This window comes from Loa loa (assembly GCF_000183805.2).
Source record: "Loa loa unplaced genomic scaffold supercont3.3, whole genome shotgun sequence".
Classification (NCBI taxonomy): Eukaryota; Metazoa; Nematoda; class Chromadorea; order Rhabditida; family Onchocercidae; genus Loa; species Loa loa.
In genome coordinates this window covers 1055189-1082261 of record NW_018108183.1, presented here as the reverse complement: position 1 = coordinate 1082261, position 27073 = coordinate 1055189, and the positions used below count along the sequence as shown (strand labels likewise).

The following is a 27073-nucleotide window of genomic DNA, read 5'->3' as shown; positions in this document are numbered from 1 at the left end:
TATATATATATATATATATAACTAATAACTAATAATAATAATATATATATATATATATATATATATATATATATATATATATATATATATATATATATATATATATATACATTTAAGGAATAAGTAATGCGGTTGAAACAGTAGTTAACTGTACGGAAAAAAGTGGTACACATGCGTGTTATACGTGTATGGGTCGAGATATGGAAAATTGTGAAACAGGAACTGTATGTTGCAATGGTGCTTGTTTTAAGCTTATCGATAAAAGTTAGCTTTTTTTCTCTCTCTCAAAAATTATTGCATCAAAGAATAAAGTGAATGAAGTTGAAAAAGTCTACTCATTGATATTTCTTCTTTCTCAAATCCATTATTTTTGATTTCATTTGCATCCTTTCCTCTTCCATTCTTTTTCGTCTTTTCTTATTTTTCATCAAAATATTTTTAAAAAATATGAAAAATAAAGAAGATATGCAATTTAAAAGTATATGATGATAATAATTTCTTCGTTATCAGAAATCATATTATCTTATGAAGAAAGATTATAGAGTAAAATGATTGAATAAATTTGGATAAAGATTAAATAAAAGTGATCAAATAATATTATTGATAAGTCTAAATAAATTATCTGTTTTAAATATCATCAATTTGATGGAAGAGAAAAAATCTTTTTTTTTTTCTGAATCATTGATATGCTTGTTGTCAATAGTTGTCATCTGAAATATATATAGAAAAAAAAAAAAAAATGAAAAGCGCTCCATTAAAATGGATTGTGGAAACGGATGACATCATAAGTCGTCTTCAGGAAGTTTTCTCAATACTATCATATCCGTTTTGCAATAGCTTTAGTATCAGTAAACGTATTGTACTGAACAGATAATTCTTTTTTTTTTTTTTTTGCCGGTTTCAAAATTTAATGGAGAATAAGCGCATAGAATAGCATCATAAAAGCCTATTTAGTTAAATAATGGAATAATTTTTTTAATCATTACCATAAATTTTTACCATTAGAATTCTGTTTTTTCTTCTCTCTCTCTCTCTCTTCTCTTTTTTTCTGAGATTTGGATTTTTTTTAAAGTTAATTTTAAAATTCTGAAATTTATGATCAAAAAAATAAATAATTTTTGAAAATTTACAGAGCATAACCTGATAATGAAAGGTTGCACAAATGAAGATCAAGAAGATGGTAGCATGAAAAGACGAACATTTGATATACGATTATATTGGGCACGTAATGAGAAAGTTACAGGTTATTTTTTTTTCTTTTTTTCAAATCTTATCGATTATTTTTGCAAAATTTGAAGTAATTAAACGATATTTGTGGAATATTTCAAATAAAAATCATTTTAAAGCTTCAAAGAATTCATAATATTTATGAGAAATTTGCATTAAATTAATGATTAGAGAAGGGAATATATTCATGCAAGTTTTATGCTATCTAAGAAAATATTTACTACATTTATTTAATTAACTAAAGCCAAGATATTACATTAAATATAGATCTTAACAATATTTGAAATATTATTCTTATTTATTGAATCAACTGGAAACAAAATTCAAAATTTTAGAAATTAAAATTGTCAAAGAAGAATTTATCGAATTAAGATCCTATTGATACGACGATATTTAAAAAAAAAAGAAAAAAAAAGAGAGAGAGAAAGAGAAAACAAAATGAAATATACCTCATTATTATTACAGGCGAAGCATATTATTGCAAAGGAAGCGATTATTGCAATACAGGTTCAACACAATTCATTCCATCCTTATTTTATCACACCTTACTTAGTTTACTTGCCATTTTATCATTTTCTCCAATATATAACTGCTGATAAGAGCTAGTTTCAGAAGTAGATTAATTTTTCAACTTTTAATTAATTATTCTATGGTTTCTTTCATTTCTTAGAGGAATTATTTTCCTATTGTATTAGTAAATTTATAAAACTGTTCGATTACTTAAATGTAAAATACCATTTGATGGTGTTAAATGATGTGATTTGTAGATCGAATGCAAGTATACTAGCTAAAGTTAATTATCAAATTATTTTATTTCAATCTATCATTTAATTAATTATCCTAAGATTAGGTTGATGAATAAATCACCTGTAGTATATTAAAACAATTCATGTATTATTTATATTTAAACTAAGATATTTCCCATTAATGTTTATGTTAACATTTTCTTCAAATATCTTTAAACTTGCAACTATTCGCTAAATCTAATCTGTTTTTATTTCATCAAATTATTCATTTGTTATCGAACAGTTTTCAACATTCAATATCACCTTTCTTTTCATGTAAAATTAAACTATTGATTTTAATATGGATAACGTGGAATTTCTTTTTTTTTTGACCATTAGAGGTTTTATTGATTAAGGGAGAATTTATTCTTCATATATGTTATTAAAACAATTATTATCTGCGAATATCAGGGATATAAATGATTAATAGATTTTATTGTAAGGAAATAGTTTAGTAATGATTTGATGATAGGATATAAATGGTCATATTAAATTGAATCGAAATCGAATGATTTGTATGAATGCTGCTTGTGCATGATATACAGTGCAAGTTCCTTTACAAAATACATAAGCCTAGTTGGTCATTAGACCAGAAAGATATCCTTCGACAACAACAATATAATAGAAGTTAGATAAATGATTCAGGCATTTAAAACATTTGATCAATTTTTTTTTTTTGTAGTAAATCATTTGTCTGAGAAATATTCTAAATAAAATATGTTAAAAGCTTTTGTATTATGAATTTTAATTCAGTTATTCCTAGATATTTCTACAATACAAAAGTGTTTTAAAATATTTCGGTTATTTCATCAACAAATGTCACACTTTTAATTGTCAGGAACGAATAATGAAATATGCAAGAACTGTTGTCGATCTGTTGTCTTATTTTAGATTTTGGTAAAAATCTTAATTTATTTGTCAAAAAATTTTCTTCTTTTGTTAAGTGATATTGCACATCAAAGATTTGGCTAAATAATTGGTTAAAGAAAAAATGGTAAGGAAAAAATGGACCAAAGTATGAAACTCCCAACAACTTTGAGCTTTTCATTTAATCTCTCGTATCACATAAAATTTTTGAACATCCGTTCTTCACTTTTAAATGTAATAATTATATTAAAGGGTCTTCATAACTTGAGATCTCATTAAAGAGCTTTGCTAGCTATACAATCCAAATTCTTTCATTACTTTTAATTATAATACATTAAAAAAAAAAGAAACATTAACTTAAATCAACCTCAAATATAACTCAATTAGAGATAGAGCTACAGTGTTAAGGATAATGTATTGGACAGTACTGTAAACTAATCCAATTAACTGAATAAATCTTAACAACTCTACCTTTCTTTATTCCAATTACTATTTTATATTCGACAAATATTCTTAGCTTATGATCAAAAAGTTTAATTATATTATCAAAATTTTATATATGAGGCAAAAATTTGAGCAAACTTATTGTATAGGTATATTGATAAATCTTTATAATCTACAGTAGATGCTAGAATATTTCATTTCTTTCCCATTACTATCGTATTATTTTTGTATACGTATTTTATTTACTGTAGAGTTCGAAAATTCCATGCTATACGTTTTTTTCTTTTTTTTTTTGTTTCAAAAATTTGTAATTTTAAATTGTATTATTTCGTTATTCTTCCAAGAATTTGTAATACAATATTGTATTCAGTACTTTTAAAATATTATAAAGACAGGTATTAGTAAACCGAGAGAATTGCTAAATAAGCTGAAAATAAACATCATTAAATGTTTGCCAAAAATTATAAACATGAAATTAATTTTCAAAAATTTTTTTTCAATTATATTCTACAAGCACAAAATTATTGATTAGCTTTTGTGTATTCCCACCAGACAATGCCTTCTTATTTAATACGGCACTTTAAGTATACTACATTTATCCAAGATCTATAAAAATTCCTACCAAACTTATGTAGAATATTACATCATACGCATTACCTGATTCCAAAATTCACGGATGAAAAATGATTAAAAATATTCCATATTTATTTACTGCACCATAAAGCATTCCTCCCGTGCAATAAATATTGATAATTTCTTATTATCATAGAATTAACTCATTATCAATTTTAGATATTTTCTTATCATTGTTGATATTAAGCTGTATGGAAAATTCATCCATTCATTCATCATTGAAAATGAAAATTTACACATTTCTAGCAAAAAATTTATCCGGTTGTGAGTTCTTTCTATATTGTTATTATCAATCCGTAAAATCAAGAATGAAAATTTATTCCATGTCACAAAATCACAACTATGATATTATTTCATCTGAACTGTCACCCTCTTTGCAGCATTTCCTAAACCGTCCCTCTATTTATCTCATAGTTTTTAAAAAGGAACAAAAAAATTAAACTACTGAGAAGCTTTAGAACAGTTCATTTACAACATTTACAACATGATATTACATTAATTACACAATTCATTCAGTCTTATCCGACGTGCAAAATAAAGGTATGAATGATGATGATTCAAAAATTTGCATTTCTTGAAGTCATAGCGTTCCCTTACCAAGACCTTCTAACAACATGTCTTAATAGATGATACTCACTAGAACATATTTAGCAGATATGAATTTCCATAATAATATTGAACTTATCACTGCAATAAGAAGTTTCTCAATTTGAGAGATGCAAAACACAAGAAAAACAAAGAAATTGTAACATCTGAAAACAAGAAAAATTGTTTAAATTGCCATTATTCCCAAGATTTCATTTATGCTAATGATCATTAAGACAAATATTCTATTAATTTTTGCTTAATAAATCGTTCAGGTTTGATATCCACTTCAAAGCTAGACAAAGAGATAAATGATACATATTGATGGTTATCGAAGTCGAACAAACGAACAGCTCTGAAATTTTATCAAAAAGATTTACTACATTTACGTGAGATAGCGCAAAGTCACTGATTTTTTATATTTGAATATGTCAACCTCATTTATGAATATTTAGAAAAATTCTCAGAACATATGCACTGCATAGCTATCATCAAAAAGTGTAACTAATTCTGTTGATAACGCTTGCACGTAAAGTTTTTAAAATTCCTTCAGTCTGCTCATTCCGGTAAATCTAACAGTGCATAACACCAGAATTAACCAGAATCACACACCGGATACGGCCAAACAAGAATTTATTGGATTTCCTAGCCGAACTACTTCAAGTCTAACTCATAACTCATATGTTGAGCAGTCTGTCACCTCTTATCTTAACTATCCGTAACAATATTTCTCAGACATTAGAACATAAGTGCGCCCTGTCGTATTTAGGCACTACCCAGTAGCATTTACCCCATACTACAATGAATTTCCCAAGTCCAACTTCATAAAACCAACAACAGTCGAATTTAATCTAAAATTAACGACAGAAGTATTCACCGACTAAGCAGTTAGAAACAGATGATCATGATTGACATTCGAACGAAGATTTCTGAAACGAAACTATCGAAATGTTTAAAAACAACACAACACAGTAAGGGAAAGTTTTGTGGCGATATCTATAACATTCATCGACCAAAGAGAGATCGAGAAATCACAAATAGCGTTATGCACTTACCTTGTAAAATTTCGAGAATTTTTTTCCATAGTACAAATAGATTCATTAGAGATATATTTCAGAAACAAATGAAAGGAATAGGTAAAGTAGCAAAAGCTGCAAATTAACTACGTATTGAAGATGAGTCAAATTTGATCCGCTGAATCCGGAAAAAAGCGTGCTATTTGTTAGGTCCACATCTTTCATGATTTGTCGAGCCACAGAAAAAATTCCCGAACACTGTTTTCGCAATGAATTATAAAAAGATAAAACAAGTAGCTGAATATACCATGTTTTTGTAAATTATGGGAATATAAACATTAAAGCAAAACCCGTTCCTTCAAACATGATCTCTACGAGCAGCAACAATTTTCATATCAACAGGTGGTGCATAGCAGGCAAGTTCCTCATCGGATATAAGAAATGAAGTATCTAACAACTGATCTACAGCAAGTACAGTGGCTGTATCATTATCAATATGTTCTAATGGATGTGTTCGATCTTCATTTTTATTAGTTCTCTCAACAGATTCTGCTATCCTTTCCTGACGACGACTTATTATCCTGTCCACATCAATCTGAAATTCACCCGCTTTATATTAATAACATTATGACCTTGTAAATAAATAATTTCGATGATTTGAACAATAAATTAATATAAAGAGGTAACATTCTCCAATTCATAACGCAAGAGGGTTCTTGACGCTTAATCATTAATAACTTTTGAGATTTTTACGCCAATGAGTTAATAAATAAAAATGCTACCTGTTCGACAACGCCATCGAATGCCATATCCAATGATCTGGGTACCAGATTCGACGAGCTGACCGAGCTTTTCCACGCAAGTCTATGTTTCCTGAACATAATTGTGCATTTGGATAAGCAGAAAAAACCGAGTGGAGAATTTTAAAGTCAAACTAAATTCTGGAAAAACACAACATTCATAAACAGTTTTTTTTCTTTTAAATTCATAAACATTTTTTCATAAACATTAATAAACATTTATTCAACCCTATATTGTTAACCATCTACGTTTGAAAAAAAAAAATTAGAAAATATTAAGAAAAATTACCTGAGAATATGAAAACAACTGACGGTAAGCAAAGTGATCATAAAAAGAGTTAAAAGAACGAAAAGAACAGCTGCCGCAGCATAAAATGTTAGCAATAAATCCATATGAACATTGCACTATCTTACTGAAATACAATTGGAGCTAATAGCACCCAATTTTCAGATCAACCCCTGGTTCAAATTTTCAAGCTATAAAGTATCGCGCTCGTCGTCATTAAAAAAACCCTTCTTTGCTAACATATGAAAAATCTTGAAATGCTAATGAAATAGGAATAGGGATAGAGGAATTTAATTACCCTTGAACTATGGGGTCGTTGTCACCACTTTTCCTGCACTACCGACCCCTTTCACCTCCAGCATTTAGGACAACGATTGTGTATCATTATTAAAATTAAGAAGTTTGGCCCAGCATTTCAGCTGTTTATTTAATAGCAGTGACACAAGGAAACGAATTTCACATGTCACTGTTAGCTTCATCATGCAGGTGAAGCGAAAACCATTCAATCAATAATCACGAACATCGAGCTGAAAGATTCGCCTAACATGCGTAATTATGAAAACGCATTATTAACTTCAGTGATATTTCCAGTAGCTAACTTATGCTTTTTCAGATGATTAAAGTGAACTTAACCATCATAAACAAGCGATTCCACCGTTGGGATAAAGCGAATAAGCAAATTCCAGACCGAAATTGCGAAATAAGCTATAAGACCCAATAAGGGGTTGTTATAAACAATAGAATATTTTATAACTAACAAACTTAAAACAGATATTTTCCGGTTACATGTAGCAAATTAATGGATGAACTGAGTGCAGGCAAATTTTTTACTCAAGAATAATGAAAATTAATCAAAGGCACTACTGCAAGCTTGCAAGCTTGGAAACTATAACAAAAAATAAAATGCATTTCGTCATTAAATCTGAGATTACTACGAACTCGGTCAACTTCGAAAATATGGACTATATATTTTAAAAGGAAAATTAAATATATCACCAGGATAAATAAACTACAATAATATCAATTTACATCAACAACGGATATCTTCCTCCAGAAATCTCCCACAATTTAGTAGATGCATTACACAAACACGACCACGCTATAATACAATTGGGAAAATGAAGCTCATCAGAATATCACAAAAAATTAACTGAAAAATACACAAATGATGCCTTTGAACTTGAAGAATTACACTTCCCAAATAGAAAAAACTCGTTAGTGCAAAATTTTGTATAAGATGAAAACATAAAAGCAACTAATCAAAAGATAATCGAAGTCTCGGGAAACATACAGCTTCAACCACGACTATAAAAAGGCAGCATTTAGATATAATTGTACTATCTGGCTAAAGACAGTTCTTAAGCAAATCAATGTAGCTATAGGGAATTGGAATTTTTTGAATAAATGGATAAGTCAGAGTCATTCATTTCATTCTCTCTATCAGGAATTTCAGAAAACATCCATGCGAGCAGGCGGATAAACGAAAATGAGCAACCCATATGATTTTTGCGATAATTCACTAAGATATAAGAGAATCAAAAAACGATTTCACTGATATACATCTAATAATGAACGCCGATAAAATGAAATGGATATCGAATAACATAAACAACAGAATCAGAAATCATATTCCATATTTTCTAAAGCATATAAAACATGAGCAAAAGATCTAAAATTTAAGGGAATTCTTCACCGATTAATGACATTTCGACCAACAAACCAAATAGAATCACTTTAATTAAAACTAAAATTTAAACAAATATATATGAAGTAGCAATGTTACACGTGATAAGCGAAACAGAAAATGAAATAAAACCCTTATACTTCGCACCGTCTAAATGATCAAATTATGAGGAAAAAGAGAAAACGAATACTAAAATACGAGGTAAAATAATACAATTCTAAACATTGAACTAAACTGATAGAATCATCTGATGATGACAAGTTCCAAAAATACTGCATATCCCAAATGTACCAAAGCATTATCGCTATTCTAATTCCATTCGTAGAATATTATAAAAAATACTGAAGATTTCGCCACGAATGACAGCATAAGATAGCGATAATCGACATAATGATGAAATGTGATTATATTTACTTTGATTTACTTCTTAATTTAAAACTAACTGTTTTATTATTGTCGGGATATTTCTGAAGTACACTCTATTCATTTTTAGAAGTCGATTATCCAATTTAATCCGGTATGAGGCTTTTTTTTCTTCCCTCAGCACTCAGCGTACGACCAGTTAATGGTAGTGGCACTGCATAGCAGCTATCAAGATACATGTGAGATATTTCCTCTACTAGATCTGGTACAACGGATACCATACCTAAAAAACAAAGGCAATGAATGAAGCCGTGGAAAAAGCTGAGAAATTAATAAATCGTCAGAGGTGGTTCGACATTCCTTTTCCTAAAATACTGTAGGAGATCTATTAAAACACTGCAGACAATAAAATTGTCGATTACCATAGAAGTCAAAACAAAATTATTGAAATAAAGCTGACCGTAGATCGCAGCAGTTCTTGAGTGATGGCTGAATTGTGGATTTGACACCAGATCTTCGCATGCCATGTTCAATTCGCGAAGGAAATTTTCCACAACACCTGACTTCGTGTGATTCATTGTAACACATATATGAACTCTAGATTATGTATGCAAATTACAAAATATGGAAGTGAGATAAAACAGTTTGCAGCTGTAAAAATACCCGAACTGTTGAACTTCCTGACTCATACAAAGAATTGTATAAAGTAGAATATAATAAAGTAAAATATACTTACGCAGGTGGATTTTGAAGAGTAGACAAGACCCATCCTAGCTTATTCATGCGATCAGCTAAGGCGTAAACGTCGAGACCTCTTGTCGTAAAAACAACAGTTGTAACATCTGATTCACATAACAGTTGTATGTGCAGACATTTCTCAATACCTGTTCGTATCTCACGCACTGCATTAATGATTGCCTCCGTTCGTTCTGTATATCTGAAGATTAAGACAGTAAATCTTCAGATATACTTTACATAATCCCTGAAACTTAAAATCAGGCCAAAAGTACAGAATTCGAAAAATTTCAAACAAATCCTTGAACTGATTTTTTTTCCTCTATTTACTATCAGATGAATGAACAACCACACGGCAAAAAGAACTTACATCTCAGAAAGTGATAAGAGCAGAATAATTCACGCACATTAGCGAGTTAGTGGAAATGTGTACATCACAACTACATGATGATACATAAAGTAGTGATCATTATCAACAAGGTCAGAAAAAAACGACAAAAATGTAATTTCTTACAATGTAATTTCTCTAGTAGTCAACATATTATCTGTATGCTACACACATAAAAAACATAAATACTTTGATTAATATTTATAGATGTACACAAGTAAATAGCTGTTGCCTTACCCTCGTCTTCCGTTGTAAAGTAAAGTAGCCCATGTTAAAGCTATTGCACATCCGTCTCTGTTACCAGCTAAAGTGGGTGTCATATATATGCCACCAGGCCATTCAACGTCGCAAAAGTACTGATAATGAAGCAGAGAGGAATCGCGGTACAATATTAGCGATGTTCCTATTACAAACAATTTTCGTGACGCTTTAAATGATGAATAAATTTATAAAAATTTTGAAATTTCATGGAAAACAAAAACAAAGAAGTTCAAATTACCATTTGGAGCAAAACCATATTTTTGGACATCACAAGAAATTGATGTAACACCCGGTACACGAAAATCGAAGGATTTAACTCTAAAATCACATCGTTCCATGATGGACAGGATAAAGCCACCAAGAGTTGCATCAACATGCAAAGGAACATCATATCGTTGGCTTAACTGAAAAATACAGTAGAAATAATATCCGTTATTCCTCCAAAATTTCGAAATAATGGAGCGATTAAGTATCTTGTATTAATAAGCATTAATAAGCAAATTATGCAAATGCTTATTAATAAGCAAATTAAACAACAGTCCATATTAGCTCTCATATAATTAAAACAACACTTAAACACTTAATCTATATTTTCCGGAAATGAATTACACTGCTGACTTCGAATAGGTATGTAAAAGCTAAGTATGAAGCATGAACAATTAGTATCCCAAATTGTTTACTGCTGGACAATAAAGTTTAGCCAGGAATGAAAAAAATACCTCAGAAATTGCTTCTATGTCGTCGATTGTACCGAATGAATAGTTTGGGGCTGATGCCACGAGCTAGAATAAAATAAATTAGAAGCTTGAAATAAATATGTAAAATATGCGATATATTTTAAAACTGTTGCATCACAACAGAAAAATCTGTTGATTTGGATTACCGGAAATTATGAAAACAAACACACCATGCAAGTTTCATTACTGATAGCGCGCTTCATTGCACCTACATCAACTCGCTGGTTCTTATCAACGGGAATATGGCGAATACGTATTCGTAATACTTTCGCTGCTTTTTCGAATGCAGCATGAGCAGTTACTGGTACCAACATTTCTGGATGCCTGATTCCACGAGCAGACGCGCGATTTCGATAAGCTAAAATATGAAGCAAGATGCATGAAAATACCTAAAAGTTAAATGTTTATTTTTTTTTTCCTCACAAATTTCCCCTGCTAACTGACATTGATGTCTAACGTTTTTTTTTTTAAAAAAAAAGAAAAAAAAACGCCAACATTTTGAAACGCTAACCACTACGTAAGTTTCGCGTTTTTTATGAATCGACGCCACTAACACCACGTTATACAAATTCGAAAATTGTACAGAGTCAAAGAAAAATATCTCTCCAATTAAGACAAAAAGCACAAAAACATATTCACACATACAGTGCTTATTTATCGAAAATAAAGAAAAACAGTTACCAAAACATGCCAACATATTGCTTTCTGTATCGTTGGAAGTAACTGTTCCACAACAGCCAGGCCCACCATGAAGAAGTGAAGCAACGATCCGCACAATTTCTGCTTCCATTTTCCGGCAGCCGGGAAAAAGATCAGGATATACAGAATCCGAATATACGAAGAGCTCAAAAATCTGTAAAAAAAAAAAAACCAATTAAGTGAGCAAATCCCAGCTGAATTTTATTTCAAATCAAGAAAAAACCAATTAATTTTACTCGCTAACCTTTTGTAGCAATGCTCGGTGTTCTTCATCGAAATCAGCAAAGATTACGCCAGAAACGCGACCTTCGTAAAAAGAGAACTCATTCATTGTTTTGTATAATTCTGCCTCATGAACTATGCTAACAGTTGTAAGCCCTTGCTCAGGCAAGAACTTGTAGAACTCCTGTAAAACATGTCAAACTGAAATGGCAAGAAATCATGAGAAACACCAGTGTAAAAACAATATAAACGATGTCTCAATCTTCACTTCCTTATGTTATTTTCTTTATGCTGCTTTTTCTTGATTTAAAATCAACTCTAACTTCATCGTAATATGATAATGGAAATATTTGAACAGCATGGTAACACAATTTTTGCCAACGTACCTTTCTCTTGTCGTATTGATGTATCGTTTCTTCAAGATCTTTTCTTGCTTTTTCCATTTCTTCTTTTATTTGTGCATTTACCCACGGTATCGTCCGAAATGCGGAAAAAATCTGGAGGAAAATATACAACTTATAATGCGTGCTTTTATTTGACGAAAAGATCAAAATGTCAGGATTATTCCTTACTTAAAAAAGTAAACTAACAAATGAAAAAATACCACAGCACGAATACGGGCGGAAAGAGGGCGGTCTGCTTTTAGCAGTTTCCGTAACCAGATGAAGAAGCAAGCAACGGACAAAGTGTATGAGACGATTTGCCAAGGTTCCAGATCTATACACGCCCGGTTGAACGAAACACGACCATCATCCACAAACTGCGCAACTAAACGCCAGGTGTATCCACCATCTGATGCCCACCATTCATTCATTTACAGCTTAGTCCTGAAAATATCGGAAATGCCAAGAACATCTTGCAAATCTACGACGTAACGGATCAAATAGTGACCTGAATTTTAGCGAACCTATAAAAGCCACTACACCAAGTCACGCGCCATAACTTTCGTTGAGATTGTCAAGGTAAAACAAATTTATGAGGCGTTATGCTGTAATATTTAAAGTTCGGCTTCCCAGTTCCTTAGGAATCCCCGGATAAACACATCAAAGACATTACCTTGGCAGTTCTCAGTTCCGGTGCTAGTAAGTATAAAGGATATGGGATAAGAAATAAGATAAATCCAAGCAAATAAATTCGAGATATTCTTGTTGCTGATAAGTCCATGCTCTAGAATTACTTTCAACGTGTCTAAATTGCTAAGTAATTTTATCTCCATGCTGACTTTTGTCAGTCCTAATATGGTTATATAAAATATTACAAAATATGTTGCTAATGTCCAAACCATAGTTTTTAAAAGTACTGCAATGCTCCATATTCTAAATAGTTCCTATTTGTATACGGTAACGTAACAAAACATCGTTACCGAGTACACGGAATGTTTATATCAGGATGTTACAAACTACAAGATGAAACAATTTAAAGTGGCAAAGCGCAACACCACTAATACACAGCAGCTAAGAGAGCAGGAGAGGGAAGTACCTTAGCGCACATCACACCACAGTTGCACCACCTTGTAATAATTCTAACACTACTCACTAGCGCTGACACTTGACCACATCACCGGCCTGTTGCAAAATATCAGATTGCAGATAAATCTATTCAGGAATTTGAATTTAGCGAGCGCGAATGGTGGCATGGTTGTGGTGCTGCATCTGACCTATAAAGTCTCTTGCTGGTAATCCGAAGAGACGTCAATAAGGAAGGACTGGTGGATAGTTTCCAATAAGTGGGAGATTAGCTTTTAAATAATTAAGAAATATAAAACTAAAATTAAAACCCGAAGCCCCTACTGTTGAAGTATTTCATATTTGACAGTCCTTGACTGACGTATGGGATTTTAACCTTATTTTGAATTTCCTTTCAGTCACTTCTTTCCAACGTTTAAAAGAAAAGTGGCAACGATTTAATCTTTTTCGCTGCAATTTTAGGATGGCTACACATAACCAGTGTGAAAGTTTCGTCAAACACTTAGCTTTTATTAACAATCTGTAAAGATCATTTACGAAACCGCCTATCTCATTTACACGTTATAGTCTTACGTCATAGTTGAAAAAAAAAAATATTAGCACACCGCAGTTTTAGAGACCATAGAACAATCGAAAGATTTCTGAAGATTGAAAATCTTCATGTTTTTATCGAGAGCAAACTGTTAAAACAGATATTTTAGTAAATTTTATCTGTTGCTTGCGCTCGCCGCACTAATTATTATTTGTTAGTTGAAATAATTACCAGTCATGCTGTAACAGCACATCCTGGTAGTCAGTTTACTGTTTTTGATAGCCAACGTTATTTCTCATCTGTTGAGTTCAAAATTCGCAATTCATAAAATGCTTATCCGACTGCTTGGTATTACTTTATGCAAAATAAATGCAAAAGTCGCCGAGTCAAGTTCCACTTAAATTAAACGAAGGAATGTGAATCCTCTATCGTGTCATTTACTTCCCTTCCTATTGGTAGGTGAGGAATTCGTTCGTCACCCGATCGTTCTACCCTCTGTAGCGGTTCCTTCTCTTTCGGAAACCAGTTAAATGCCGTCACAGGACTTGTTTAGAAACTCGATATGAAATTGTCCGTGTCATCGGGATTCACCTAATTGTAGGTTAAATGATGAGGTTGTGATAAGTTGTACGCGAAGTACATCCAACTGTAAGATATTTTTTTTGGTCTCATTTCTGGCATAGTGTTGTGTTTTAAGGGATACTGAACTTACTCAATAACTTCAGTTTCATTTAAATTAGTAAATTTGTCGTTTAACTTTAGCACGATAAGCATTTTTTTGTCAAATTCACAGTATTTACTTTTAGATTCGAGTATTATAAGTTTTATGCAGTCGAAAATTTTTTTTTCACTTCCTGTACTGATTTTGATGGGTTTCCTAATGCTACAAGTGATACACATTCTTTAAGCAGAACATTCTATAATTCTGCGTGTTTCATTCAGGGATTGTCACTCAAACGTTGTCATACTCCATCCTCTTATGTTTTGGTAGTAATTGTGAAAAATTTCCTGCAAACTTTAATTCAAATACCAGGTATGGAATTACATGGACAACCAGCCGGTGATGCTTTGGAAGGTGCTGCAAACTATGTACACCGATCCATTCTCAAAATCAGCGAAGATTCTGATTTATATTACAAATTAAAGTACGACCCGTACCAACCAGGTCAGTTTATTTTCTTCAAGTCCATGTGGTAGACTGAGTTGGATATATTGTTTGATGTGGTGAGACTGTATGTAGTAGTTCTTTATCGTCTCTAGAACACTGGAATCGAATAATTGAAAGATTAGGAAAATACATATTTATTATAGACAAAATAACAATGTCTGGTCTTGCAACGGGCGATTACCAACCGCTTAATGATTTGGAGATACCAGAATTTGTTCATGGTAATTTGAAGCCAATTCCGCAGGAACTAAAAGATCAGCTTAACAGTAAGTTATTTCCTTGAATATTAGGCTTGTTTTTTGTTGGCTGATATACTCGTTCTATACTCATTGTGCTGATAAGTATCTTGAAGTAGTGAATATAAATAGAGTTGACTTCATTCTGCATAATTCTTTATCGCCAGTAATCGATCACACTGAAGAATTTTATAGGTACACAAAGTATTTGTACAATGGGTATATTACCCGAAATTGGACGTGCTTATATGACAATTGATGCCGACCTATATGTTTGGAATTATGAAGACAGGTGAGTTACTCCCTTATTTCATCGCTTCCTGAAGTAATCCTGCTCTCAAAAGTTGGGTAATTAAACCAATTTCATCAGCACCGAAAGATTGGTAACTGTAAATTTGTCACATTAAGTTGTCATCTCCCTTTTTTACTTTTCATAAAGAAGAGTAGTATAACACCATTTTTTAAATAGGTTTTATCAAAATCTAGCTGCGGAGTATGTCCTTGGTCTCTCCTAAAATCATGCATTATACAGGCATATTTGAGGGCATAAAATTGTTGAGCTAGACTGGAGTGAAGAGTTTCCTTCCTTATCCAGTTTATAGAATTTTTTGTTACATTATAAAGAGAATCTGTTAGACCCTATTTCATATATTTGCAGTTCGGATTTAGCTTACTTCGATGGAATACCTAATACAATTACTAAAGTGGCAATTGCGAAACCAAAGGCTGGAGTGTTTCAGGTAATTTGCCTTAATAGGTGCGGATGTTCATTTGACATCCATACCAGGAGGTTTCGTTGTTATTTAGATCGTCCATTTAAAGTTAATTTAAAGCTGTTTGAGTCAGTATTTTTATCCCTGCAATAAATATGTTTTGATCGATTTGATGCACTTTCACTTTCATTTCATGGTAGTAGTAAACTGTAAGAAGGGTGAAGGTGAAGGCCATTCGAAAATTGGCCATTGGCCAATCATCTTTTGTATAAACAGCTCGTTTTAATATATCTTTCGGCACTTGCTGCAAAAGATGTAGGAATATGTTCTTCTGTCTTATCCAAAAATTTTCTCCTTCAACTTGTAATTCTGTAGCAATTCCAGAAACATATTCATTGCTTGGTTATTGTAGCGACAACAAAAGAAATTGTCTTATTGGCAGCAAGTTTCACAAGTAATAATATGACAGTCACAGATATGTCCTCTCTTCCGGACGATTTCAGGCAAGCTGATATGTATCTCCTTCCGGATGCTCTTTTCAAGGTCTTTTTTTGTATTGGATAATTACTCTCAATCCGTAGTTTAAGCTGTTCTATTTATGATTTTTTTACTATACACTGTATTATTTCCACTATCAGATATGCTTTCCTCAAAGGAGAACACCTTGTAATCTTTGCTACCACCAAAATGTTATGCTTGCATTATCTGAAATGATAGTACCAAAATTTGATGGTTACATCATTTTATTTGGTTTCATTACTTTCGTCGCAAGAATAAGGTGGATCTGAAAGTTTCAGGTCCCAATTGACGACGCAACTGTATCTGATATAATTGCAACATCAAACGGTCGTATTTTTTTCACGGAAGAGGAAATTTTGTATGAGCTTGATTATCAGGTCGTCTACTAATTTTTAAACAGTCTCGCTTTTCTTTTTTAAATGCTGAATTCACTGCACTAAGTTTCTTCATTTTAAACTCTTGTGCATATCTTTTTTCCATATTTATTCCTTCAATTTGATCAAATGAAATAGGATAAGCTTCTGATTGCTCCTTTGAAAACTCTCTCCTTTTTCCAGGATAAAGGCTGGTTCAGTCGTCGATGTCGTAAGATAAATCATTCCAAAAGCTTCATTAGTTATTTTTTGCCTTCGGTATCTTTGATCACAGGGAAAGAAGGTAATGTTTTACTCTGTTATTGCATATTTTCTGAGACTTCCCTTGATTAAATTTATCTCTCATTAATGAATTCGTCAAAAGAATTGAAGGAGTGGTATTTTTATTTAATAAATCCAATGTCTTCTGTATTGATGTTATTCAGTTATTCTGGAGCTTGACGTTAGCAACTGATGAGAAGAAACAGGAGGAAATGAAGTTTCTTGGTAATAGTTGCATTTCTAATAACGTAAATATTTTAGAGCGGTTGGTACGATTATGTTTGGATGATATTAGGCATATTTTATATAGTCTTTCCGAAAATGGTTCCATACAGGTTTATGATCTGCATGCTGATGGAAATTCAATAGTTAAGGTGGCATCGCTCAACCATGGTCAAATTCAGGTCAGTTTTTATAATTTCTTATCAACTTATTTGGTTAGGAATACAGGTTTTTTGGAAATGCATCCAACGACCATATGTCCTAAACTTTTGAATTTGAAACGTTCAGGTAATAAATATCATCATCCTAATTAACCGGAATATTTGTTAGTGTGATAGTTGATGGCTTCTTATAAAGTCATTTCTGACGTATTGTCACGTCACTATTGTTGATGCACTGCTTCAAATAACTAACTGAGCAGGTCATGATGATCTGATTGGACAGCTCGTTTCAGTTGTTATAAATGATCTAAATCTAGGAGCTTGCTACAACAGAATGCCGATCCGTAGATGCTTCTTTTTTTGTCGACATTGTGGGCATTAGTCCAGTACCTTATACGCAGTCCCGATATCTGCATCTTGTATGTTATGAATTCATCATTATGCAGTCGAACTTATGTAATAGTGTTGCGAAAACTGATAGCTCCATTCCATTGTTTCGATCCATATATATTGTTGGATTTTTAGAATCTTTTGTAGTTGGATGAAAGGAGCATTTCTTTATCCTTTTTGTTATTTTATAAAACCAATACCTTTCTTGGAGCCAGTTACAACTTTTTTATGCCTGACAATTTGTTAAAAATTCCTCATTCAAATTCTGATTTATGTTTAGATTGCGACAACAAGGAAGGGTGTTCGTTTATTCTTTAGTTGTTTTCCACCAGCACCAAAGAACGTTTATCAGGTGGCTTCGAAATCATCTGTAATGAATTGGATGGTGTGCATATGCAATTTTCAAAAAATAAGAAAAAATAATCTATTGACGTAAAATTTATGGGAATTCTAGAATATATTGTGAAGCGGTGCTCATTTGAATGATAAAAATCAAAATTTCAGGAAGGCATGAGACCAAGTTGTTTGCGCTTGAAACATGTCCGCTTGCCTCCAGGGTATGGCATTTCGCCGGTATCCTTCCATCCGTTCTCCATTTACGATACTTTCTACGCTCATGGTATATATTTTTCAAATTTTGATTCCGACTAATCTATAGGTAAAGCACGTGACGGTTATTTACTTTGCCGGTGTATATTAAAAGCGACACTATTTTACTAAATATTTTGTTTTTTTTCCGTTTCTAATTTTCTTTTTTTAATTTTAAAAAGAAGAGATGCGATATTCAGCAAAAAAAAGAAAGAAAAAAAACACAAAGCAAAACAAAAATGAAAAGGAAATTAGCCCTAAAAAAGTGAAGTCTTCCAAATTGAGTGAAATCATTGAATTAGTCTACGTTTTTTACAAATTTTTGGAGCATTTTATAATTTTTTTAGAAATTGGTATTATGGCTGGCGAAGCTGGTATCGATATTTCTAATCTTTCGGTTTTTTGCTCATCAAACTTCCCAGCTTCTGAATATCTTGTAGAGAATGTGGTTAGTTCTGCTTCTACCACCACTAGTTTCTACAGCTATCTTCACTCGCGTTTTCATCGTAAAGTATTAGCAGCGCTTCTGCTGTGTATATTTATACCTGGATTTTTTCCTAAAATCTTTCAGTTGTGAAATTCTTAGCAGTTAGCTTCCAAGTCCAAATTCGTCTTTCGAGTAATACAAACTTACGGTTGAGGTAGGTTAGCTTTTGTCTCTGTATATTGATGTCCGCCAGTACAGATGGGATTACTGCTGACCTGTCAATTATTAACATCTTGCAGATTTATTTCAGACACAACTACGTCTCAGAAGTTTGGTAATGACGATAACAAAAACTGTATCCAGAGCATCTTTTTCTGTACGTGACGTTTTTTTGGACGGATTTTTTTTGTGTGGTCGTTAGAGGGTCGAGACTTTTTTTCAGAAGATGTCCACTTTTTAAAGGTATATTGTATTATATGTTGTATTTCAGACAGCTACATCCTCCCGTCATTTAGCAGGTCTTTCACTTTTCCGAGATACGTCTGGGAAATTCATTATTTTATGCGAAAAGGTATTCATTTTACACGAATTTTCTTTGCATTTATAATTAATACGCATTGGTGATCTATGATTATAGGCTAAAACTAATCGGTTGAATAGCTAGTTGTGAGTCTTTTCGAAGATTAATTTTTTAGTTATCTTAACATCAGAGGATTTACTGAATTAAATGTACTTTCAACTGCGATCTAAATGACCTACTGCCTAGATCTTTCTCTTGTATTTGAAATGGTTATTTGCACGTCTCTGAATGAAATTGAAATTCCAGGGAATACAAATCATCGATCATCGTGCTCCCATTGATATGTTACGTGATATTCTTCTCCAATTCGGACCTGATTCTTCACATGCTAGCCATTTCACGCAGTTACATGGATTGGTTAATGTTGGCGATATGATTCTCACAATTCTTTGCACAGACTGCGGAGCAAGCAGTGCGATAAAGGTTAACTGTGTTCAGTTACTCCATGAAAAAAACGCATACTGTCTAACTTTTTATAAGAGCAATGGCTTAGGAATCAGCCTTGAATTTCAAAAAAATGTTACAGTTTTTTGTTTTTTGGAGAGATATTTGGCCGTTTTCAGGATTCAGCTTTACGACTGTTTTTTATGTTGGGCAATGAAAAGGTCCGAAGCAGATATTTGACATCACCTTTCCGCACGAACAGTTTGAGCCAGTTGTCAACCATTAGCGGGTCACTTTCTGATATTTCTCTGCAGATTCGCTGTGAGTTTTGATTCTGGGGATTAAAGTAGATTTTTGCGGATGAGACTGTCTTCTTTTCCATGATCGTATTTTGTCCAAATCAGCAACATAAAAAGGAACATCAACTTGTTGAATTAGAAGTTTTGAATTCGTTGAATTAGGACGCTTCGTCAAAAACTGCTATGATGGTTTTGTGAATGCTGAAACTGACAGTGGTGGGTTTAGAATTTCCAGATTCCTCGTTTAAGTCAAATTTTAACTGATACTTTAGTTACTGAAATTCTGTTTTTGTTTTCAAATGCTCTGGAATATCTGGTGCTGTTACAGCTCCACTATTCTCATCCACTCCCCAACAACAAAAACGTTTTGTTCGTCCGACAAGAGATTCCTTTCCTGAAATGCAGCAAATATTAAGCGATGACGAAACTTCTCTGTCTGCCGAGATTCAAACATACGTAAGCTAATTGAGTGGTTAAGAACCTTTGGTAGAAAATTTCTTTGATTCCCTCTTTGTTCTGTGGTTATTGTTACAAGTCCAACTTAATAAAAATTTCGACTGAAAAAATCTTTTCTCATTAACTGTATGTCGCTGTAGGCTCATGTTGACTTTTGGTTTGTAGGCATCGATGAGCTCCCGACATGATGCGCTGTTCCTTCATTTTTCTCGGATTGTTGAAAATTTGTGGACCAAGCCTTTATGCCAGTTGCTTCCAGACAACAAAGTATTAAGAACTGACTTTTTTTTTGTGTGTTCATTAGTACTTCACTGTTCAAAGTTGAATTCATTGGGATGCAAATTTTTAAAGTTTATGTTTTGAAAGTTAAAATTTTTTAAAAAAAAGTTAATCTTTAATAGTTAATCTTTAATAGTATTTTTATTTCAGCTTATTAGTGTATATGGCGTTGATGAGCTAGAGTGGTTAATAAACCAGCTGATACCATTCAAAAAAATCATCGACGATTACGGGTTGATTGGGAATGTTCAGGAATATGTTCAGCCATTCATAATAGATAGAGATACTCCAGGCTGTCGCACTGAAGGTATTAATTTAAAATTGTGGTATATAAAGTGAATAACTAAAAATATGATGCTAATGTCATAACTTTATGACTTATACGGATCTAACTTTTTTGTTTTGTTGAGTATCATTTACACTGCTGATATTGCTTTAGCGGCATCGCATTCTGAACGTCGTTCATTACTGAGTTTCTGTCAACTTCTATCGCTAACTATAGAGGTGCTGATGTTATGGAAAATCTTATGTGAGCATCAGTTTCACGTTATAGCAAGTCTTCTCAGTACGCAAAGTCGAAGTTCTCTGAATGCCACTAGTCTCTGCAGTATAGTACTGAGTGGTCAGCAGGTAAGAGTTTTGATGCATTCGCTACGATTACCAGAGTGACTTTATAATTAAGGGAGATTCCTGGTAGCAGCAATAACTATATAATTAATACGATTCTATAGCCATATATGACATTTCGAAAAAAGCCAAACTTTATTTATCTTATTGTTTAATTCACTTTGCATTTATCATTTTGTTTAATTCACGTTAGTTGCAAAAATTATTAGACAAAAAAATATTCCAGTTATGTTAGGTATATTTCAGTTTACTAGATTTGGAGAATGTCATTACTTTTCTGACTGTGCATCACTAAATAAAAGATTAATTATACTTATTCAGCTGTGTGCCGATTTAATAACATGCCTAGTTCGGCATTATTTGGGTGACAATGCAACAACTAATGTATTATGCAGCGAATTGCGTGATTGTTGCCCTTCACTTTTTTCAGTGGATGATGCCAATACAACGAAGGTAGGATCATTATTTTACAATAACATTTGGCATCACAGTTGCAAGTTGCCAGAGAAGTTACTTTTTATTTGACTATGCCTGAAGAATAGATTTTATAGATATGTAATATATATATATATATATAAGAAATAGGAAACAATTTCGCTTTGTTGTTGGTCGTCAACTACCTTGCATTAATTATAGGGACTTATAGAGGAATTAGCATTTTAAGTTCGTAATCCACAAACTCTGGCTTATAATTAATGTGATGGACAAGTATAAGGCACCACTGTTGCAAATCTTGGAATTTCAGGCCACAGAAATGATCGAGGAAGTGCGTCGTTTGCCGCCATGTTCGGCACGAACAGAAATATTGGCAGAAGCCGTTAGACTGTTAAAGACAGGAATTCAGAAAATTAATTTGCCAATGATTTGTCAGCTTCTCTACGAAGGTAAGAACAGCTTACCTTATTGATTTGTATGGCGTTCTGCTGTATTCTTATTAAATCTTCCTATATAAAACGTGGGTCATAATGTACTGAGGCGAAAAGCGATGTTAGTATGCTTAAGTTAATAATTTATTAGAATTCCTATTTTCTACAGTGATGACTTCTCTTGCTAGTTGTTTCGTTCCACACTTAGACTTAAAAAACCCAATTACTGAATAAATAACAAGGGTTGACCTGTTGACCTTCCATGTCATTAAACTACCTCAACCGTTTATGTAACCGTAGTTGGTGCGTTAGATGAGGAAAGAAGGTTTGACACCACTAGTTTATATCAAATAGTTGTTACTTTCTAGGGAAAGGAGGAAAATCGATTTGGGAGTAATTATTCTGCTCTCTCTTTTATTATCAAGAAATTTCTTAATTTTGTTCGCAATGATTTTCTCTCAATTAACATCTCGAAATCTTGTTTGTCCCTATAATAATATGATATTTTAGTGGATTACGTAGAAGGGATAGTAGATTTGGCATTGGAACGTGCGGAACGTGATGATACAAAGTTACTGGCTGTAATGGCATACAAAAATCACTGTGGAGAAAACGATATATTTGCGCAAGAAGCGTTTGCAAAAAGGTTTCTCTATCTCAACCTTAGGCTGATTACTGTCTGGTCAATTATTGTTTTCTTACTTTAATTTAATTGGAAATTTTATAGAAAGGATGCATACAAATGCATAATTGATGCTTTGGATCGTCTGATGAATGATCAAAAAACTGCGGGTACAGTGGATCTACTTAATCCATCGAAAGATCTCATCATCCGAAAAGTTTTGGAATCGAAAGACGAACTTGCAAATGTGGCCATTTTTAAATGGCTTCTGGATAACGATTTTAGCAATGTTGTTTTACAGGTTATCCTTTCATGTTGTTGTGTTTTTCTTTTTCTGCCATTAAGGTTCCGTTGCATTTCAATTTACAAAAAAGTATGCTTGGGGAAAATGTGTTTTGAGGTGAATAAACTATTTCCGCAAAAGTGGCAGAACTTGTTTTGATGTTTTAAATTCATTTCAGAGTAAATCTCCATTCCTAGAATCATTCCTTCATCGCTGTGTTGAAGAAGGTGGCTCAAGTCGTTACTTAGATCTCTTATGGCGATTTCATGAGCGAAACGGTGATCATGTGAAAGCAGCTAGTCTTTTATACCAACTTGCTCAACGCGAAACGTACCCTTTCCACATTTTTCAGTTCTATGGTATTATTTTGATAACTTCCTCGCAATATTTTTATTTGTTTCAAGGGATGCATTTGATATTCAACGTCGTGTTGCATATTTGTCGCAAGCTGCAGTGTGTGTTCAGGCAGCAGGTCCGCAAGTTGATAAAGATGACTTACATGATCTGATACTAGAAATACGTGACAAGCTTGATGTTGCGCAAATTCAGCTTGCTACTAGGTCAGTTAAATTAATTTTTTTTCAAAAAAGTTTCTTTTTGTCACATATTTCGTTGTTGTATATAATTTTAGGCTCCATTGGGATTCCTCGTCTTTTTCGTTGTTGCTGGTTACCTCCTCACCCTTCACCTGTCTGCATGTTTTTTGAATCGAAGAACTGATAAATGCACTTTTGACCTGATTAGCATGGAAATAAAGCTTATTGTTCTCAAATCATTTCATCTCTTTTACGCTGGTCAACACATTGGCGGCATTCCTGAATTTTATAATTCTTAATTTTTTAATCTCGTCCATGTATCGCCGACGCAAACATTTATTAATGATTGATATGACGATAGGGATTTGGTACAATCGATGCCGCAGACTCGTGAAACGGTTATAGCCAGAAATAGTCTTGAAAAACAATTATATACGGTGCAGGAACTTTTCGAGAAATTTGCTGTTCCATTGGATTTACCGGAGATCAAGCTTGCTCTCTGTTTTTGCTCATCAACTTATGATGAAGATGCTATCGAGGATTTCTATACTGAAATAATTGACAGAGGTTATTTCTTTGGAAGTCCTAAATTTTACTGAATTGAAGGAAATCTATTTTTTACATATATATATATATATATATTTTACATATAGATCTCGCTTTGCATACTATTTTTTCGGCTCTTTTCTGCAAATTTAATGAGGTGAAATGAGAAGAATAGAAAATGAGGGGAATAGAAACATGAAAAGGAAGAGCAGGAGGCGAATTCTGATAGGATGGATGCTATTATTTTGTTTTCTTTATGATATATTAGGAATGTGAATATTTGTATGGTACCGGTTGTAATTAGTAAACAAGCTTTTTTTAAGTTCCGTAAAATGGTTCAAAATTACCAAATTGTCTTTGACTAATGGCATTGCTTTTATAGAGTTGTTTTCATCTGAAGGCGAATCACGGGAGGTGCGCATTCAGCGTCTAGGTACGCAAATAGCTAGTTTAGCAAAGAAGTATTCACTGGTACCGAAATATTATCCTCTTGGTAGGTTTTTCTGATTTTCCTAATGTTATATAAGAAATGTAGTTTTTCCTCTACATGATTTGCAAAAACGATGAGACTGTAAGGTACTTTAGAATGTGACGAGTACGTAACCGTGAACTATAGACTGAAATATGTATATATCCTGTTTCCACTAGCCAGATAAAGACTGTAAAATATTTTGGGATGTGATGATTACGTAATCGTGAACTATAGGCTGAAATATGTGATATATCCTACTTCGTACTAGCCAGATAACATGAAGGGGAGTTGTCCTGTCTCTTCCCATTGTTATTAATTAAGATCTGGTAGATCTATGCCGAAAACAGGCCAGAACCTTGATCTTTCTTTGATGCCCTTACCCACACTCTTCATCTTTCTGAAGTGTTTTCCAGGTGTGTCTGTAAAGGCTGTAAAACTATCTGTAAAAGTTTCCCACGTGTGCATCTCATTTGCCGATTTTACACTGCTTATAGGAAATATTTGAAAATATGTTTCATCTTTTCTTCTTGTAAAGATGATGTGTTGTAATTATTGCTATACTGTATTTATTGTCTTTTCAGAGATGATACTGTCGAAATTGTTGAACAGAGGAATGCGCGAAGGCTTTTCACCTTCGTTTTTTCATTTCATCGGTGCAAGAATTGATGCGCCACTAAATGTTATGGTTGATACATTGTCATCAATGTTCAGGTTAATAAAGTTTTATATTTATTTCTCGTCTTCATTTATATCAGTTGTGACTCTTTTTACGAATGATTTGAAATTACATACAGATAGATAAAGTACTATAGTTCTGATATCAAACAGCGAAATTTTTATAGGAAAGATCCCTTTTATCAGAAGAATAATACAGCATCACGTTACTTGATGCGGTCAGCATTACATGTTATAACACAGTTTGTGGAAAATTCCTCTCGTACTTATCAGCAGAGGTAAGATTTGTTGGTATCACTTTCTCAGTTATCCTTCTCTCCAGAGCAGTGGGTAGGGCATTTGTCTGAAAAGTACAATAATGACATTGAGAGGCGAATTAATCAAATATGAGTTCTAAGATTCATTGCAACTTTTCAAGCACCCAGTGGAAGGATATTATTGATAATTTTTGTAGGTAATATATTTTGCAGTAGTTTCAAAATCTCATTTATTGAAATATCATAACTGGTGTTTTTGTTGCAGCAAGACATCACTGGCTAGCAAATGTTTAGATTTAATAGCGGCATTTTTGATAAATCTTTCACAAGCAGAGTCCACTGTTTCTGACCAGAAAAAACTCGCCGAAACGTTCAAATCTTTGCAAAATATGTTGGAAACTATGTGAACTTCAATGGTGATTCTTTTTAGCTGTGGTTGTTCGATTGTTAGTTTATTTCTTTTGTGCTTTTCAGTTGTATTGAGATTATTTGAAATAATGAACATGACCTAAGTGTAAACAGTATATGTTATCGCTGTATTGAGATAGTATGTAAGGCTATATTCTGCTCTAATAGGACAGAATGGAATTTCAGGTTTGGAAGGGATTCATATTTTTCACAAGCTGTTTTATTTTGAGGAAAAGTCAGTAGAAAGATTTAGATTTTGAAAAGTTTAGAATCCTGATTGCAGAGCTACCTTCCAATATTTGTGAATCTTCTCTGTATTTCGTCAGGTTTTATTTTAATTTAAGACTTGATTTAATCTTCTAATCGATTTGTAAATATTGAAAAAAACCCATGCAGGTTTTGTAAACGTGAAGACTTCGCAAAATTCAAGTTTCCTTGGTTTTGTTAAATTTTTAGAGGGGAAACCTTTACTTTTTAGATTAATCGTATCAGTCAAAAATTCAGAACTTTCCTTTTTGAAATATGGATGAGTTTATGAACTCTTACACTACATTGACTTTTAAGTTACTGCACTATTTTCATAAGATTAACTTCCAGAAAAGTTTTCCCTAGTGCTTTCGAAAACGAACGAGTAAATAGAACTAAAGATTAAAATTTAAGCTTGAATTGGAGTCGATCTGAATTTCTTGATATTGTAATTCATATGAAAGTTGGAAGATTCCATATTTATTAAATTTCTACGGTACACTACTTAACAAGTGTTCCAATAATTTTTTATTGTTGTCTTTTCGGCTTAGTGTCTTGTTTCACTGCATTTACGGAAATTTGTCAAATTTCAAAACAAATTTTGCAATGCTTTGGGATTTATGTTATATGAAAGCATGAGTCGAAATCTGAGATTCAAAATGATGCAGATGGAACTCTTAGATGACTGATCTCTAGCAATTCAATTTTGTTGTTGATTTACTATTGTTGTGTGTTTTTGACAAATGTT

General features: G+C 32.7%; 4 protein-coding genes across 4 annotated transcripts; 2 read left to right on the top strand and 2 right to left on the bottom strand.

Moving 5' to 3' along the window:
• Window positions 1-739: 739 nt before the first annotated feature.
• On the top strand, window positions 740-4866 carry LOAG_00469 (hypothetical protein; the record flags this gene model as incomplete). The annotated part of the gene is made up of 5 exons (XM_003136009.1): window positions 740-854; window positions 1133-1243; window positions 1693-1734; window positions 4473-4496; window positions 4817-4866. 5 exons carry the CDS (start codon window positions 740-742, stop codon window positions 4864-4866), a joined length of 342 nt encoding a protein of 113 aa, XP_003136057.1.
• Window positions 4867-4897: 31 nt separating this feature from the next.
• Window positions 4898-7127, bottom strand: LOAG_00468 (hypothetical protein). Its single transcript, XM_003136008.2, has 3 exons — window positions 6647-7127; window positions 6340-6430; window positions 4898-6152 (listed from the first exon to the last, which is right to left on the bottom strand). The coding sequence occupies exons 1-3, from the start codon at window positions 6748-6750 to the stop codon at window positions 5916-5918; spliced, it is 432 nt and encodes a 143-aa protein (XP_003136056.1). The 5' UTR covers window positions 6751-7127; the 3' UTR covers window positions 4898-5915.
• Window positions 7128-8261: 1134 nt separating this feature from the next.
• LOAG_00467 (sphingosine-1-phosphate lyase 1) lies at window positions 8262-12567 on the bottom strand. The gene is made up of 11 exons (XM_003136007.2): window positions 12337-12567; window positions 12119-12229; window positions 11755-11916; window positions 11493-11664; window positions 10982-11169; window positions 10794-10856; window positions 10313-10478; window positions 10051-10216; window positions 9427-9627; window positions 9151-9287; window positions 8262-8973 (listed from the first exon to the last, which is right to left on the bottom strand). The coding sequence occupies exons 1-11, from the start codon at window positions 12544-12546 to the stop codon at window positions 8837-8839; spliced, it is 1713 nt and encodes a 570-aa protein (XP_003136055.1). The 5' UTR covers window positions 12547-12567; the 3' UTR covers window positions 8262-8836.
• Window positions 12568-14765: 2198 nt separating this feature from the next.
• Window positions 14766-26078, top strand: LOAG_00466 (hypothetical protein; the record flags this gene model as incomplete). Its single annotated transcript, XM_020445441.1, has 31 exons — window positions 14766-14895; window positions 15042-15164; window positions 15330-15426; window positions 15793-15874; window positions 16232-16390; window positions 16645-16743; window positions 16924-17023; window positions 17263-17405; window positions 17702-17803; window positions 18055-18159; window positions 18279-18393; window positions 18710-18810; window positions 19100-19165; window positions 19280-19360; window positions 19616-19792; window positions 19933-20074; window positions 20381-20508; window positions 20674-20775; window positions 20938-21094; window positions 21227-21417; window positions 21736-21867; window positions 22160-22298; window positions 22791-22926; window positions 23008-23203; window positions 23364-23515; window positions 23590-23745; window positions 24083-24288; window positions 24650-24760; window positions 25321-25450; window positions 25582-25692; window positions 25937-26078. 31 exons carry the CDS (start codon window positions 14766-14768, stop codon window positions 26076-26078), a joined length of 4011 nt encoding a protein of 1336 aa, XP_020304101.1.
• Between the last annotated feature and the right edge of the window lie 995 nt (window positions 26079-27073).